At 44.0% G+C, this 16,572-nt stretch overlaps 1 protein-coding gene across 2 annotated transcripts in view; it reads right to left on the minus strand.

The window, feature by feature from the left end:
- Nucleotides 1-1,431: 1,431 nt before the first annotated feature.
- The window catches only part of VWDE (von Willebrand factor D and EGF domains), a 137,525-nt gene continuing 122,384 nt past the window's right edge, over nucleotides 1,432-16,572 (minus strand). For both annotated transcript variants that reach the window (XM_073582119.1, XM_073582118.1), the window contains 10 exons: nucleotides 15,613-15,708; nucleotides 15,430-15,525; nucleotides 15,249-15,344; nucleotides 12,481-12,576; nucleotides 10,951-11,046; nucleotides 8,801-8,896; nucleotides 6,755-6,850; nucleotides 2,912-3,007; nucleotides 2,733-2,836; nucleotides 1,432-2,036 (listed from right to left, as the gene is read on the minus strand). In XM_073582119.1, the coding sequence (XP_073438220.1) occupies nucleotides 2,022-2,036; nucleotides 2,733-2,836; nucleotides 2,912-3,007; nucleotides 6,755-6,850; nucleotides 8,801-8,896; nucleotides 10,951-11,046; nucleotides 12,481-12,576; nucleotides 15,249-15,344; nucleotides 15,430-15,525; nucleotides 15,613-15,708 (887 nt within the window). In that variant the 3' untranslated portion in view covers nucleotides 1,432-2,021. The remainder of the gene's footprint in view (nucleotides 2,037-2,732; nucleotides 2,837-2,911; nucleotides 3,008-6,754; nucleotides 6,851-8,800; nucleotides 8,897-10,950; nucleotides 11,047-12,480; nucleotides 12,577-15,248; nucleotides 15,345-15,429; nucleotides 15,526-15,612; nucleotides 15,709-16,572) is intronic.

Genomic DNA, 16,572 nt, shown 5'->3' on the forward strand with positions numbered 1-16,572 from the left:
CCCACAGTGTCCGTGGATCCTGATTGGCTGAAAAAGAGCGCAAAACAAACTTTTGAAACGCGACTTTGGCGCGTAAGTCGCCGACCTCGTGGCCGACCTCATCCTAGGGTCGGGTTTCGTTTCATGAAACCCGACTTTGCCAAAAGTCGGCGACTTTTGAAATTTTTCGACCCGTTTCGCTCAACTCTACTGGAGATCTTATAGTTGTATTAATTAGTGCCATGACAGGAGAAACTGGAGTGCGCGGTGACAACAAGAAAAAGTACTTACTATCAAAGACCGCAATACCACCACGATATGTCCTGAGCAGCCAGGTTAAATAAATAAATGATACCGCTTACCAGGGTCTGAGAAGCCAGAGAGGGAGCCCCAGGTGCCTATGTCCACCCCCGACGCGCGTTTCGCGGGCATCCCCTTGAGGAAGCAGGCTTCAGAGCCCGCGAACCTGGCTGCTCAGGACATATCGTGGTGGTATTGCGGTCTTTGATAGGAATCTCCTGACTTGCCTCTTTTATACTTTTTCTTTTGGTCACTTGACCTGAGTATTTGCTTACAATAGGGTTGCTTTGCCAGAGGGGTGGCCCTCGTGTTTTGCTTGTATGCTCCTTGGTGCACTTTTCTACTATGTATAATCATTTATATATTTTGTACGCATAATAAACATTTATATTTTTATACAAATAAGTACTTTTTCTTGTTGTCACCGCGCACTCCAGTTTCTCCTGTCATGGCATAATTTATTGGAGTTGGTGTATTTGTTTGCTGGGAGGCTCACCAGGTGGTGATGTCATCCCGTGCATTTTTATGCACACTGATTTTGTTTTTATTGTATTAATTAGTGTACAGTCAGGGTATTGGGGTAGCTTCCCTAGAACAGGACGCCTCTACCTTAGTCTGCCCTACGTCCAGTATCGGGCACTGTGTTACTGATCATGGGTAGTGAGGCCCCGGTGGGATGATGGTGCCACACACGGGGCAGGACGAGATTTATACCTGCAGGATCCTGTGATCACTGATCTTCCTGCTCTCCCTGTAATTATCTGCAGATGGTTTCTGACAACAGCCACAATAATTACTGTTGGAGCTGATTGTATCTCCCTTGTGTCTGGACTTGTCCCAGCCTCTTCCCCCCAGTCGCTCCTCTCCTCCATGATGTCGTCTTTTGTACAGTTTGTTATTAAATGTGAATTCTCACCTATCACCAGAACAGAGCAATACCGGACACAACCTGTGGACGGGGGGGGCGCTGTTCCTAGAGGAAAGAAGTTTTTTTAAAGCTGGAAGCCATTGGAATATTTTTTTTTCATTCGGATGAGCCCTATGTACGTATCGCGGCCCAACAATGTATCAATCACATAACAGCTTCATATTAACTTCTTGATTCTTCCATCCAGGACAGGATCCGATTTGGTTAAAAAAAAACCCAGAACATTTATTATATATTTTATTTTCTGTAAATATATACATCTCATTTTTTGATGGAAAATGGTAAAAAATAATAAAAATAAAAACCCCACTCTGTAATGATTGTTATTTTCACTGTCGACCACAAGATAATGTGCAGATGTAGCAGAGCTGAGCGTATTGTGACGCTGGTTGTTTGCAGCTTTACATAGGACTGCTGATAAACCTAGATTATAACTGAGATGTATCACAGGACACAACGTAGCGGCCATGTATGGAGCCGCACATTCAGCTCTGCTACATCCGCATCATCCTGGATCTTCCGGTCTACAATGCTGCGCCCTTTGTGCATTCGCACATGAGCCGCGTTGTGTTACTGCAATGCCCATTTATATGGATAAATAAAGGGATGGGGGGTCTGTATCTCACGAGGGATATATCTGCGCACACTCGTATCGCACAGTAGCCGATCAGCGGAGGATGTTCTTGTATCCGAGCTGCGGAGACATCCTTGCCCGCCGGATCGGCTCGGCATAGGGACTTCTTCTATCTCCTGTAGTTTGGGTTCTGTGATTGATTAATGTCTGAAGTTTTCAGTTCTCAATAAATCCCCGGAGTCATCCTCGCAGCGGCTGAAAAAGGAAAGTAAAAAATGATCACCGACAGCCCGGGCGGCTCCAGGCCTATTCGGGCCCTTGGGGCGACAGCGGGGCCCCTCCTTTTTTTTTTTTTTTTTTTAATTTTCTTCTTTTTTCTTCTATAATTGTTTGATTTCTCAGTCGCCAGCATTGTATCAGGGCTTGATATTTCTGTTAACAATTGTACTATCTATCCTCACCATTTTGGGGTCCATCTGATTTTCTGATTTTTTTTTTTTTGGGAGGTGGTGAACAGTAAAGAGCAATTTTGCCATTTTTTGTTGTTTATTTCGGCATTTACTGCAAGTGGTAATTACCGTACTATGATCATCTCTTAGTTCTGTGCAAACAGCAATACCAAATGTTATTTTTTTCCCCTATATATTCTTTTTTTTAGATTTTATGTACTTTCCATGGAAAGGGGGGGGGAGACCGAAACTTTTATGTATTTTTTTTATTGTTTTAAATTATTTTCCGTTTTTTTTCCCAACATCTTTTTGATCCCACCAGGGGACTTTGATCCTGCGATCACTTCATATATTAACTGCAATACAGTATTACTGTGGTCTATTGTAAAGTTACCGATCTGCCATAGGTGTACAGATATGGGGGTCTTTAGTATTAAATGCCGCAGTTAGACAGCCCCCGAAGCCGCTCCATAGGGTGACGCCGGGGCCGACGCTTCATTACCTGTAATCTGTGTCCACACGTGACTCCGGTATGGCCGGGGCGGCAGGAACACACATTGGGGGCCGTGCAGCGCCCTCCGTACAAACATTTGTAATTGCAGACGGCTGAATAAATAGTGAAAAAGTCATTAAATGCAGTAATGGTGGAAACATTCACCGTGCGGGGCGAGTATCACTTACGCGTCTGGCACTGAGCCCCTTCCCACTCCGCCGGGCACTGGCAGGTATTTGGGCCGATACAGTCGCCCCCATTCTTACACTTCTGCAGACAGATTGCTGGGGAAACACGAAAGTGCAATTAATTAACAAAATAGACAAAGTGAGTAGACTTAATGTAAACTCGCACCATAAAGGGCACGGCACTCGCTCAGCACCGGGACATGGTGTTATTTAAATTAGTACAGTGTAAGATTAATGGAAACTAGTTACCAAGAGTGGAGAGAACGAGCAATAACCCAAAAGGTCAAAGTCATTTCAGTAGAAGGTTTCACTGGGGTAGAATTAAATTATGGACGTTTTGTGTGTCAGCAGCCACCACTAGGGGGAGCCCACTATCTCCAAAATTTATACAGTCACCACTAGGGGACGCTAACGGTACAGACTTCTATATGTTCATAACTAGAGGGAGCTCACTACATACAGATTTATACAGCCACCACTAGGGGGAGCTCACTACATACAGATTTATACAGCCACCACTAGGGGGAGCTCACTACATACAGATTTATACAGCCACCACTAGGGGGAGCTCACTACATACAGATTTATACAGCCACCACTAGGGGGAGCTCACTACATACAGATTTATACAGCCACCACTAGGGGGAGCTCACTATATACAGATTTATATACTCACCACTAGGAGGAGCTCAATACATACAGATTTATACAGTCACCACTAGGGGGAGCTCACTACATACAGATTTATACAGCCACCACTAGGAGGAGCTCACTACATACAGATTTATACAGCCACCATTAGGGGGAGCTCACTATATACAGATTTATACAGCCACCACTGGGAGGAGCTCACTACATACAAATTTATACAGCCACCATTAGGGGGAGCTCACTATATACAGATTTATACAGCCACCACTAGGGGGAGCTCACTATATACAGATTTATATAGTCACCACTAGGAGGAGCTCAATACATACAGATTTATACAGTCACCACTCTGGGGAGATCACTACATACAGATTTATACAGCCACCACTAGGAGGAGCTCACTACATACAGATTTATACAGCCACCACTAGGAGGAGCTCACTACATACAGATTTATACAGCCACCACTAGGGGGAGTTCTCTACTTACAGATTTATACAGCCACCACTAGGGGGAGCTCAATACATACAGATTTATACAGCCACCACTAGAGGGAGCTCACTACATACAGATTTATATAGTCACCACTAGGAGGAGCTCACTACATACAGATTTATACAGTCACCACTAGGGGGAGCTCACTACATACAGATTATACAGACACCACTAGGGGGAGCTCACTACATACAGATTTATACAGTCACCACTAGGAGGAGCTCACTACATACAGATTTATACTGTCAACACTAGGGGGAGCTCACTACATACAGATTTATACAGCCACCTCTAGGGGGAGCTCACTGCATACAGATTTATACAGCCACCACTAGGGGGAGCTCACTACATACAGATTTATACATATACAGGCACCACTAGGGGGAGCTCACTACATACAGATTTATACAGCCACCACTAGGGGGAGCTCACTACATACAGATTTATACAGCCACCACTAGAGGGAGCTCACTACATACAGATTTATACAGCCACCACTGGGAGGAGCTCACTACATACAGATTTATACAGCCACCACTAGAGGGAGCTCACTACATACAGATTTATATAGTCACCACTAGAGGGAGCTCACTACATACAGATTTATACAACCACCACTAGGAGGAGCTCACTGCATACAGATTTATACAGTCACCACTAGGGGGAGCTCACTGCATGCAGATTTATACAGACACCACTAGAGGGAGCTCACTACATACAGATTTATACAGCCACCACTAGAGGGAGCTCACTACATACAGATTTATACAGCCACCACTAGGGGGAGTTCTCTACATACAGATTTATACAGCCACCAATAGGGGGAGCTCAATACATACAGATTTATACAGCCACCACTAGAGGGAGCTCACTACATACAGATTTATATAGTCACCACTAGGAGGAGCTCACTACATACAGATTTATACAGTCACCACTAGGGGGAGCTCACTACATACAGATTATACAGACACCAATAGGGGGAGCTCACTACATACAGATTTATACAGTCACCACTAGGAGGAGCTCACTACATACAGATTTATATTGTCAACACTAGGGGGAGCTCACTACATACAGATTTATACAGCCACCACTAGAGGGAGCTCACTGCATACAGATTTATACAGCCACCACTAGGGGGAGCTCACTGCATACAGATTTATACAGCCACCACTAGGGGGAGCTCATTACATACAGATTTATACAGCCACCACTAGGGGGAGCTCACTACATACAGATTTATACTGTCACCACTAGGGGGAGCTCACTACATACAGATTTATACAGCCACCACTAGGGGGAGCTCACTACATACAGATTTATACTGTCACCACTATATGGAGCTCACTACATAAAGATTTATACAGCCACCACTAGAGGGAGCTCACTGCATACAGATTTATACAGCCACCACTAGGGGGGGCTCACTACATACAGATTTATACAGCCACCACTAGGGGAGCTCACTACATACAGATTTAGGCTATGTGCACACGTTGCGGATTCCGCGCGGGTTTTTCTGCGCGGAAACGCAGGTAAAACCGCAGGTAAAGTGACCTGCGGTTTTCCTACGTTTTGGTCTGCAGTTTTGCCCTGCGGTTTCACACCTCTACTATGTTAAAGGTGTGAAACCGTTGCGGAAACCGCCCAAACAATTGACATGCTGCGGTTTGTAAACTGCAGCAAAACCGGGCGGAAAAAACCGCAGCGCGAGCACAGCGTTTTTGAAAACCCATAGGCTTTCATTGTACCGTACCATGTCAGCGGAACTGCTGCGTTTCCGCAGGGCCAAAACCGCAACGTGTGCACATAGCCTTATACAGCCACCACTAGGGGGAGCTCACTACATACAGATTTATACTGCCCCCACTAGGGGGAGCTCACTACATATGGATTTATACAGCCACCACTAGGGGGAGCTCACTACATACAGATTTATACTGCCCCCACTAGGGGGAGCTCACTACATATAGATTAATTCAACTTACTACCAGGTGAAACTCCCTACAAATAGATTTCTACAACTGGTCAGTGTGAGCACTATCAATATATACAGACACAGCTGCCCACATCCAGGGCTGGAAACTTGGCCTCTCTGCTGAAGAGTAGTAATTTTTTTTTGTTGTTGTTGTAGTCCGTTGATCATACTTTTTTATTTTTTTTTGTCTCAATGGATCCCGGCCTAAAGACCCATACAGGGCAAAGGACTCCCTGAGAAACATTCGTGAAGGAGAGTTACCTTATGCAATGATCAGTAGTGAACGGGGCAGACAAAGGCCTTTTTTTATTTCTGCCATTACAGCCTGATTGTGGCTGTACAGTACATCTATTGTCCTGATCCTGATTGCTGCGTGCCCAAGTACCATCCAATGTGCCTGTCAGTTATGTCAAACATGGTCATTATCACTCATCAACGCATTAAAAGGGTTTTTTTTAGGTTTAGACCTTTTTATTTCCCCCAAAACAGCGCCACACTTGCCTACAGGTTGGGAATGGTATTGCAATTCAGCTTCATTAGAGTGAATGGAGAATAGGTGCAAAATCATATTATTACATATGCACGCCTAAATCTTCAGGGGGTAACGGTGATGGTGGGTTGTATTGAGGAAGGGGCTTCTATAACATATATGAAGTATTCACCCATATTAATTATACTCCTGTATTCTGGGTTATAGTAACCAGTAAATCTCTCACGTGTGTTGCATCGCTTCCCCTTCCATCCCGAAGGACAGGAGCAAATATTGGGTCCTACGCATTTCCCTCCATTCATACAGGACGGATCACAGACACCTGAGAAGCAAAGAGTTAATATCCCAAAATTAAACTTCAGACATTTCCATTAGTATCTATGGACAAAGCTCTGTGTAATGAAACGCGTTATCACCTTCTAACCTACTTCATTCTCTCCCTGCTACCAATGAGTAGAGGCATTATTGTTTACGATTCAAACAGACCTGACACTGCTCACAGCAGATGGTTCGTTACTATTTCATCCAGCCTGGACATTATTAAAAGGCAAATGTAGAAAGATCCACCTGTGCGCACAGATCATTGCTACACTGGTGAGACTGTAATGTAAAACCCCACAAGTTGTATTAGGCCGGGGTCACACTACCGTAGAATACGGACGAGTGCTATGCGAGAAAACATCACATAGCACTGGGCCCAGTGTTAATCTATGGGGCAGCTCACATCAGGGTTTATTTCCTCGGGCGTATTCAGCGTGCGTGTAAAATTGCAGCATGCTGCGATTATCACCATGACTCGCCAATGCAAGCCTATGGGTGCGAGAAAAAAAAAAAAATCACACAGCACTGGCACCATGCGAGTGCTATACAATTTTATACACCAGTGTCCTTTGAAAAGCCGGCAATTCATGGGCCGTGTACAGTAAAATCACACTGACAGGTTAGAATAGGTATATACACATAGAATAAATATATAGATGTCAGGGACACACATATATATATATATATATATATATATATCTATATATCTATATATGTATTTACATTACATAGAAGAAAAGCCGGCTATTCATCTGCCGTGTTCTGTAAAATCACTGCAGGAGCCGACAGGAGAGAAGAGATGGATTACAAACAGTAAATACAGATAGAATAGGTATATAAATGTCAGTGACAAATACCATTAGTACAGTGTGTGCGCAGCTTACTGTACATGTGTTTAATTAATAAAAGATTGTTTTCTGGAAAAAAATGGCGTGGGGTCCCGCGCAATTTTCGTAAACAGCAGAGGGTAAGCCGAAGGCTGGGGGCCGATGTTTATAGCCTGGGAAGGGGGTAATACCCATGGAGCTTTCCAGGCTATTAATATCAGGTCACAGCTGTATACTTAACCTTTCCTGGCTATTAAAATGGGGGACCCCAAAAAAACTGACATGGGGTCCCACTATAATTAATAACCATGAATGGCTATGCAGACAGTTGCAGGCTGATATTAATAGCCTAGGAAGGTGCCATGGATACTGCCCCCCAGGCTAAAAACATCAGCTCTCAGCCCCCCCAGAAAAGGTGCATCTCTAAGATGCGCCAATTCTGGCACTTGGCCTCACTTTTCCCACTTACCCTGTAGCGGTGGTAAGTGGGGAGATAGTTGGGGGGGTTGATGTCACCTTTGTATTGTCAGGTGACATCAAGCCCCGTGGTTAGTAATGAAGAGGTGTCAATAAGACACCCCATTACTAACCTCATAGTCACATTGTAAGAAAACACAGACATCCAGAAAAAAGGCCTTTAATTGAAAGAATGACACAGACTCCTTTAATATTATTAAATCATACTTATGACCTCGCCCATTCCATCGATGCCCTCGTAATCTACAAAAGAAGTTAAAAAAAACAAACAACAGTATTCCTCACCTTTATGCAGAGACGTTTTTAATCCATTAGTCCCATGACGGGTCCAGCTCGGCTACATCTAGATGGCAGGCTGCGTGATGCGACCATACAGCCTGTCATCGAGCAGACCCTGAGCACCGTTTGCTCAGTGTCTCCCTGTGAACTGCTATTCCCTGTCTGAGGGCTCCAGGAGCGTGAGAAAGTTCTCCTGTTCACGGTGATGTCTGACAGGTCCTGCGAGTTCACAGCCAATGACACACAGTCAGCTATAGTGTACAGCCGACAGCTGCTGGATTGTCACCCATAGGTGCTGTCTGGCACCTCCCACAGCATCAAGAATCACGTCTCAATAATTTTCCATAAAAAATCACAGGGTTACTTACTTATCTGACATCTTTTTCCAGTGTAGCCCTCAGGACAACTGCAGATATTATTCCTTATGCACTGACCACCATTCTTACAGGAAGGACTGCAGATCGCTGAAAAATATCATCAATTGTACTTATCCTGTACTGATGCTAAGTTACATCCTGTATTATACTCCAGAGCTGCACTCACTATTCTGCTGGTGGAATCACTGTGTACATACATTACATTACTGATCCTGAGTTACATCCTGTATTATACTCCAGAGCTGCACTCACTATTCTGCTGGTGCAGTCACTGTGTACATACATTACATTACTGATCCTGAGTTACATCCTGTATTATACTCCAGAGCTGCACTCCCTATTCTGCTGGTGGAATCACTGTGTACATACATTACATTACTGATCCTCAGTTACATCCTGTATTATACTCCAGAGCTGCACTCACTATTCTGCTGGTGCAGTCACTGTGTACATTCATTACATTACTGATCCATACATTACTGATCCTGAGTTACGTCCTGTATTATACTCCAGAGCTGCACTCACTATTCTGCTGGTGCAGTCACTGTGTACATTCATTACATTACTGATCCTGAGTTACATCCTGTATTATACTCCAGAGCTGCACTCACTATTCTGCTGGTGCTGCAGTCACTGTGTACATACATTACTGATCCTGAGTTACGTCCTGTATTATACTCCAGAGCTGCACTCACTATTCTGCTGGTGCAGTCACTGTGTACATTCATTACATTACTGATCCTGAGTTACGTCCTGTATTATACTCCAGAGCTGCACTCACTATTCTGCTGGTGCAGTCACTGTGTACATACATTACATTACTGATCCTGAGTTACATCCTGCATTATACTCCAGAGCTGCACTCACTATTCTGCTGGTGCAGTCACTGTGTACATACATTAGATTACTGATCCTGAGTTACACCCTGTATTATACTCCAGAGCTGCACTCACTATTCTGCTGGTGCAGTCACTGTGTACATACATTACATTACTGATCCTGAGTTACATCCTGCATTATACTCCAGAGCTGCACTCACTATTCTGCTGGTGCAGTCACTGTGTACATACATTACATTACTGATCCTGAGTTACCTCCTGCATTATACTCCAGAGCTGCACTCACTATTCTGCTGGTGCAGTCACTGTGTACATACATTAGATTACTGATCCTGAGTTACACCCTGTATTATGCTCCAGAGCTGCACTCACTATTCTGCTGGTGCAGTCACTGTGTACATACAATACATTACTGATCCTGAGTTACATCCTGCATTATACTCCAGAGCTGCACTCACTATTCGGCTGGTGCAGTCACTGTGTACATACGTTACATTACTGATCCTGAGTTACATCCTCTAGAGCTGCACTCACTATTCTGCTGGTGCAGTCACTGTGTACATACATTACATTACTGATCCTGAGTTACATCCTGTATTATACCCCAGAGCTGCACTCACTATTCTGCTGGTGCAGTCACTGTGTACATACATTACATTACTGATCCTGAGTTACATCCTGTATTATACCCCAGAGCTGCACTCACTATTCTGCTGGTGCAGTCGCTGTGTACATACATTACATTACTGATCCTGTACCGATCCTGAGTTACATCCTGTATTATACCCCAGAGCTGCACTCACTATTCTGCTGGTGCAGTCACTGTGTACATACATTACATTACTGATCCTGAGTTACGTCCTGTATTATACTCCAGAGCTGCACTCACTATTCTGCTGGTGCAGTCACTGTGTACATACATTACATTACTGATCCTGAGTTACATCCTGTATTATACTCCAGAGCTGCACTCACTATTCTGCTGGTGCAGTCACTGTGTACATACATTACATTACTGATCCTGAGTTACATCCTGTATTATACCCCAGAGCTGCACTCACTATTCTGCTGGTGCAGTCACTGTGTACACACATTACATTACTGATCCTGAGTTACATCCTGTATTATACCCCAGAGCTGCACTCACTATTCTGCTGGTGCAGTCACTGTGTACATACATTACATTACTGATCCTGAGTTACATCCTGTATTATACTCCAGAGCTGCACTCACTATTCTGCTGTAATGTAACAAATTGACGCTTTGTGCATTTTATACATAGTATCACACTCGGGATCTCACCGTTCTGACACTGAGCACCAAAAAATCCATTCGGACACAGGCAAATATTGGACTTCAGACATGTTCCACCGTTGAGGCACACAGGCTGGCACACGGCTAGAAGAGAAGCTGATGATTAATGTGCGTAATATACTGTATACAGTGATTCACAGCGACGCTCACTGTGTGATAGAAACCTCTCTCTATCAGACACACAAGTGAACATACAACTCAGTTTTTGGGGATCAGCCCCAGTTTTCTTTGCTCCCTTGGCATCCAGCTACGATCAGCGACTCCAGCTCTGCTGCAATGCTGAGTGGTGTCTACAGTAATAATAAATCCCTATTCGGCTGCTAGTTCCCACCTCCATTCTTTATACTTCAGCTCTGCTCGTTCAGATTGGCTGCTGTGTATATGCACAAGCCCCGAAAGAAATCATTAAATGGACAGCAGGGACAGGACACCAGGCAGTGCTAATAAGGACCATGGGCCGGACGGTAGGGAGGACGGTACTGAGTGATGGATTGTTGGCAGTTTATGGTCTTCCTGATGTTTACTTTGCTGGCGACCGATTTTTACAAATAAGTTTTTTGTATCTTTCCAAGATTTATACATATTGGGGTCATAGCTATAGATACAAGTACGTATCACCGTCATGTGTATAGGTGGATACTACAATACCAAGTACAATTATTAGCCAAATCTGGACAAAGAAAATAACAAGCATGAAAGAGGAATACAATAAACGCCTCCTTCATCAAAAAACATACTGGACAATCAACATATGCAAATATATCAATGTGAATGATTACAAAAAAAAAATCAGTTATACATAATTACTAAAGAAAAAAATATTAAAAACGTCCCATAAAAACCCAAGAAAGGAAAATTCAGAGAACTATGATTGAAATACTTCAAAACGTCAAACCTATATATGAAGTCGTAATCCTGATAGAGAAATGCCTAAAGGTAAGACAGTGAAAACTATTTCTCATATGGAGATATCCAAAGTGAAGGATGAACCAATCAATATTTATCAATATTTAAACTCATGTTAAAAAAACCTGCATCACAAAAACAAATAGCAGTAACCAATTAGCGGACCGTGTGACTCACACTGTCCAGTACCCCAACTTGTGTTTCGCATGTAGCTTCTTCAGGGGTTTTTTTTTTTATTAGTTTTTTTTGTATTCAATACAATATATATTTGCATCGGTTTATTGTCCAATGTCAAATATCCAAATAATACCGCCACACACTACCCACCTAACATTACTGATAATCTTTTCTGTTCCAGTCCCTGGTTACCCCAATGTTCCCTTTCTAGGAAATGTGCACCCTTGGGCAATTGTCTCTTTGCCAAACCCTTAACCGGACGTCATTACATAGTTACCAACATTTTTAAAAAATTCTGAAAATTTAGTCCACGCCCCCCAGACTTACTGGGACCACCCAAGAACACTGGCGTTTGAGCATATCTTTAGCATGCCACTCCCTTTGGGACTATCGGCAGATATGTAACTATTACTAAGTCACAACACTTAAACTTACGTGCGCTGCAGGTAGGTCCGCTCCAGCCCGGTTTGCACTTGCACACATCGGGGGCTACACATTCCCCTCCATTTTCACAGTGACGGTTGCACACCACTAGTTTGAAAAAATAAGAGTATTGGACCGATGATCGTATAAACAGATTTAGATCACATAATAAAGTTGACTCCTGCGCCACTCCATATGTATAAATCATATACGTCCTCTCCTGACCTTCAAAGCTGCACTTGCAGTTCCCCTTAAGTCCATTTTTCTTTCAGGCCCCATATCCATTCTCTTGCTCCTCTTTATCATTGTTCTGTTTGTAGCTAGAGGACAATAGGCTGCAGCAGGAGCCTCCCCCCTTTGTCCTGTCTGCAGCAGGATACACTATTGCTAAGCCCTGCTCTTTGGATGGGGTGTATCTTCAGCCAGCTATCAATTGAAGATGGAGCTGATCTGCTAGAGATTAACCCCTGTGTTCACTGCAGGATTTCTAGGCTGCCATTTTCTGGATTATGCAGAAAATGCGCCAGACTACAAATTACTAAGGGCTATTAATTGATTAATGCTCCAGTAATTTAGCCCCTAATGCAGGGGTGCATTACATTTTTTGGTCCAAGGGCTACAATGCCATACTGAACCAATCCCAAGGGCCGCAAAAACTTTAAAGGAGTACTTACATGAATACATCACCAGAACCACCATCAGTACATTAATATACCACCCAAAGCAAGTTTTGAGTATTTGAGGAGGATTTGGAGAGATTATGCTCAATTACTGCTCCAAAAAATAAGTATGAACCTACGCTAATAGAAACTGAGCAGGAATCTCACCAAATCCTCCTCATAATTGCAAAACTCTATGTTTTAAGGATTTCTACGTTTTGGATTGCTACATGTATCCAGCATCAGAACCACCGTCAGTACATGAATGTAATGCCAAAACTACCGTCAGTACATGAATGTAATGCCAAAACTACCGTCAGTACAAGAATGCAGCTCCAGTACTATTTTCAGTGCATGAATAAATCACCAAGCTTAGTACATTGATCTTTTGCCATGTCAGGTCAGCCCCATGTACAATTGTATCGCATGAACCTGCAACTCCCAGTATGTGTTTAACAATAGCAAGGAGACACCACAGCAGTGATGAGACAGGAAAGATCACAAATAAACATTTACATCCAGGAACCTTGTATTTGACCTCTTCTCTGATTGAAGTAATGCCCATCCCGTTTTGTCTTCATGTAGCCCAAATGCCATGATGAGGTTGCATGCCCAAAGCTCAGCTCTGCAGACTTCCCTCTTTTTTCTGTCTTTATCAGCACTTCCTGACACCATGCTCTTAAAAATAAAAACATCATTATGCTGCCCCATAAATAAAAATATTTCCTATGTTGTGCCCCTGAATAAATAATTGCTGCTCACTGTGCTTCCAGCACAAAATGTCCCCCACCTACACTTCTTCAAAATATCCCCCTCCACACTGCCCCTCACAAAATATCCCCCGTACACTGCCCCTCCCCAAAATATCCCCCATACACTGCCCCTCCCCAAAATTTCCCCCACACACTGCCCCTCCCCAAAATATCCCCGGCACACTGCGAATCCCCAAAATATCCTCTGCACACTGCCCCACCCCAAAATATCCCCCGCACACTGCCCAACCCCAAAATATCCCCCGCACACTGCCACTCCCCAAAATATCCCCGGCACACTACCCAACCCCAAAATATCCCCCGCACATTGCCACTCCCCAAAATAACCCCCACACACTGCCCCTCCCCAAAATATCCCCCCCACACACTGCCCCTCCCAAAAATTTCCCCCGCACACTGCCACTACCCAAAATATCCTCCTCACACTGCCTCCCTCCAAAATATCCCCCTCTACACTGCCCCTCTCAAAAATATCCCCCCACACTTCCTCTCTTCAAAATATTACGTGTGCACACACACACTGCCCTTCTTCACACTGCCCCTCTTCAAAATATCCCCCCACACACACTGACCCTCTGAATATTGTAACCCAATCACCACTACCTGTATCCCCTTTCCAAATTGTCCCCCCCATTATGTGCTCTCATAGTAGCCTTCATCCCCTCATCCACAATGCTAAGGGATTAATGTTCGGCTCCTGTATGGGGCGCATCCTGTTGCTCGCGCTGTCTCCACTCCTCAGCGGCGCTTCGGTGCCGGCCGCAGTGTGATGATGCCAGTATCATGCTGACCTCGTCACACCGCTGCGCGTCGGGGTCATGGCTGACGAGCGCTCCTCTACCCCAATCCCAGCGCCACAGTGTTCAAATATATTCGCATCTGAAAGACGCTGCAAAACCTTTGGTGGGCCACCTGCGGTGTGCAGGCCGTATGTTGTGCAGGCCTGCCCTAGTCCTAAGCATTTCACCTGTAGCGCCCACTAAAGAGTAGATATGATATTACATGCCACCTAGATAAATTCATGATCACGAGGTCAGATTACATCCTTGATAATAGATGCATTGCAGTGACTCTTCTTGGGGTGCAGGGCTCAATACAAAGAGAGCTGTGTCCTATGGATATGATTTCCACCACTAGAGGGAGCACACTGCAAACAGAGCATAATACAAAATAAACTCATACACGCCCCCTAGTGGTGACTTTAAGTAGTCAGAATGTAACAATCTCTACTGCAAGGAAAGTTATAGCATCAAAGTAGGATGTGCGACCCCTATAATGACATAATACCCCATTAATCAGCGCAGTATGTCGGAATCATATAATGTCGAGATAACATAACGTGACTTACTTGTTTCACATTGGGGTCCAACATAACCAAATAGGCAGGAGCAGACATTCCTGGCCTGACAGACGCCCTCATGTTCACAGGGTGGATCACAAAAAGCTGAAAATAACGTAATAAGTTACACTGCCACAAGGGTATATGCATTTTATAAGTAGCAGGAAAAGTGTTCCAAGGTGATAGTCACCTTCTTCGCAGGTGGCCCCCGCGTAGCCCGGCGCACACTCGCACACGTTGGGTCTCGCACACTTCCCACGGTTCCTGCAGTCCGGGCGGCACACAGCTGTAGGAGATCAAGGCTCATTAGAAGGAAGCGTTCCCAGCTGTGAACATTCACCGGGACGAATTACCGCGGGCGGCGGCCGCTTACCCGTCTGGCAGTTGTATCCCGAGTAGCCCGGCTTACATTTACAAACATTCGGAGCGGAGCATTCCATATTCCTTCCGCACGGATGGCGGCAAATTGCTGAGTTACGGAGAAATAAATAATAGAGGAATTAGCTTTCCACTAACAGAAGAAAAAGCCGAAACGATCTTGAAAAATAGTGAATAGATTTCCTAAATGATCGCTTTTTTGTTTTTTTAAATATTATTATATATTGTTTTTTCTTGACATAACACATATTGTTTTATCACAAAGTGGCCACTAGAGGCAGCATAGAGCTAGTTTTATATTTGGTAAGCCTGTGAAAATCTGTCTTCAGTTGGCTCCCCCTAGTGGTGGTCTCATCCTGCAGGAATATTAGTGTTTATCAAACGTGTGCAAACATAGAAATAATGTAGGGGGTTATGGCAGAAGCTGGAGGGTTCAGGTAATGTATGGTGATGTCGAGTGCTCCAGAGTTAGAGCTGCTCTTTGGAATATATACTGTAGTTCCCTAAATAAAATCTATTTTTGAAAGCTTCTTCCTATGCAAAATTTTTACCGTATATATATATATATATATATATATACACACTGTATATATATATATATGTGTGTGATTCCCACCCGTCTCTCCCTTTCCAGTATGGACAGCATGTGACCACTGCAGCCAATCAGTGGCCATGGCAATTGATTGGGTGTAATTGTCAAGTGCTTTACATGCCGGAAGAGAAGTAGACCAGCAGATGGGGATACACGGCCAGTGGGAGTGAGCAGCAGTGGAGAATCGGAAGGTATTTAATTTATTTTTTTCCATCCAGGGACAATAAGTAAAATTAAAGAAAAGTGTGACAAACCCCTTTAAGGGGATATCCCATCTTGGCAAGCTATCACCTAAGTAGAGGATAGATGATAACTTGTTGATTTCTGGAGGTCCAATCATTGGGATCCCCAACGATCCCAAGA

The sequence above is a fragment of the Dendrobates tinctorius genome, unplaced genomic scaffold (genome assembly GCF_039654945.1).
Source record: "Dendrobates tinctorius isolate UK_male_01 unplaced genomic scaffold, ASM3965494v1 ptg000070l, whole genome shotgun sequence".
Classification (NCBI taxonomy): domain Eukaryota; kingdom Metazoa; phylum Chordata; class Amphibia; order Anura; family Dendrobatidae; genus Dendrobates; species Dendrobates tinctorius.